At 31.7% G+C, this 1636-nt stretch overlaps 1 protein-coding gene across 4 annotated transcripts in view; it reads right to left on the reverse strand.

The window, feature by feature from the left end:
• The window catches only part of LOC111717914 (protein dead ringer), a 37236-nt gene that overhangs the window by 30705 nt on the left and 4895 nt on the right, over positions 1-1636 (reverse strand). For all 4 annotated transcript variants that reach the window (XM_023493381.1, XM_023493377.1, XM_023493379.1 and 1 more), the window contains exon 2: positions 38-157. Coding sequence is in view for 3 of the 4 variants with exons in the window: in XM_023493377.1 (XP_023349145.1) it covers positions 38-157 (120 nt within the window). In the remaining variant the exon portion in view is untranslated. The remainder of the gene's footprint in view (positions 1-37; positions 158-1636) is intronic.

Consider the following 1636-nt stretch of genomic DNA (forward strand, 5'->3'; position numbering starts at 1 on the left):
ATATATATATATATTGAGGTGAGGTATATATATTTACCTGGTTTCCTAAGCTGGAACCTGAGGACTCCTGTCTAGCCTGCCAGAGGCTGCCAACGATATTATCCAGCTGACTCTTGTTATGTACATCCTGACCAACACCTCCTGCACTCCGTACACCCTGAACATGAACATGCACATAAAGGGCCTCGTCAATCTACATGTTGCCTAAAATAATTTTTTTTTTTTTTTGATAATCCATCAATTTTAAATTCTCGAAATTAAGCTTAAAATGTTACTAGAAAATAACATAGCTTTACACTTAATCAACAGCAATAAAAGTGAAAAGGAACTGAGCAACTTGGCATCAGCTCTAATTTTCTAATCCCTAAATCTTTGCAATCTGATGGTGTAAGGTTGTAAAATTTAAAACACTGACTGTTGGATCCAGCAAAAAATATAGTTTAAATACACAAAGGTTTACACAATCAGAATACAAAAATATAGGATTAGAAAATTAGAGTTTTTTGCAAAAATACTTTAATTAAGGGAAAACGTATTATGTAAACAAATCGAGTTTAATCAAATAACTATTTTCCCAATAAACCTTTGTAAACAGATCTAAATAGTATATATTAAAAAATCATTATGGGGCTAATTAAGCAATTAGATAATTAAAATCTAAGTGGAAAATAAGAATTAATGATTCATACTTAATTCATAGTTAAGGAAAGCGCCAAGAACAAGTGCATTTGAGCCTTAAAAACGAATGCGTAAAATTTAATTGGCAAAAAATAAATTGTATGAAATTTCTTGTCGGTTTGGGCCGCAAACTGCAAATGTTAACTAATTCAGTAAACAGTGAAACTGGTCGAGATTCTATGAAAATTTTAAAATAAGTGTCAAAAAGTTCAAATTTACGGTTGGGCGGGAATATGCAGTTTTTTTTACAAACGTCAAGATATTTGCAACCCTTAAAATGTCTTTATATGCTTAAAAGTTAATGTTTGTTTGTTTTATTTAGAGTTACTACTGTATAAGGACTAGAGGAGGGTAGAGATTTAGAAATTATATTTAGAGTAAACCATCCGACCACAATTTTGTTTGACTGAGAAAATTAAACAAATAAATAAATCAACAAAATTTCTTTTTCTCGAATTTTTATATTTTGCGTAAAAACATGAATATGCGTGATTTATTTGACCGTATATGTTAGTGTTGAAAAGTGTTAGTTCGTTGGTGCGTGAAATTAAATATAAAGGTTCTGTAAACATAGAAATCCTTGAAAAAGATTTAATTCTGAGTAGATTTCAAGCCGAACTTTCAGGCATTATCCTAGATCCAGGGCTTCTCATTATACAGGCTTAGGCTTGAGGGATTAGTGCCTAGATATACTATTCAAGCACATGCTTACATTCAAGCCACAGTACTTAGATATTAATACAACTACACTGTACAGTGAAGTGATCCTTGGATTTAATTCAATGTATAGTGTGCTAGGGATTAGACAAGGGATTAAGTACTTTAATCTTTGATTCAACTAAAAAACAACAAATTTTCAGCCTTTTAAATATTTTTAAACACCCTGGAAACTTCTTTAATGCTGTTGGCAACATTAAAGGGACCGTGCCCTCCCTCAAGTCCCGGGAAAATGGGTTTA

The sequence above is a fragment of the Eurytemora carolleeae genome, unplaced genomic scaffold (genome assembly GCF_000591075.1).
Source record: "Eurytemora carolleeae unplaced genomic scaffold, Eaff_2.0 scaffold1657, whole genome shotgun sequence".
Taxonomy (NCBI): domain Eukaryota; kingdom Metazoa; phylum Arthropoda; class Copepoda; order Calanoida; family Temoridae; genus Eurytemora; species Eurytemora carolleeae.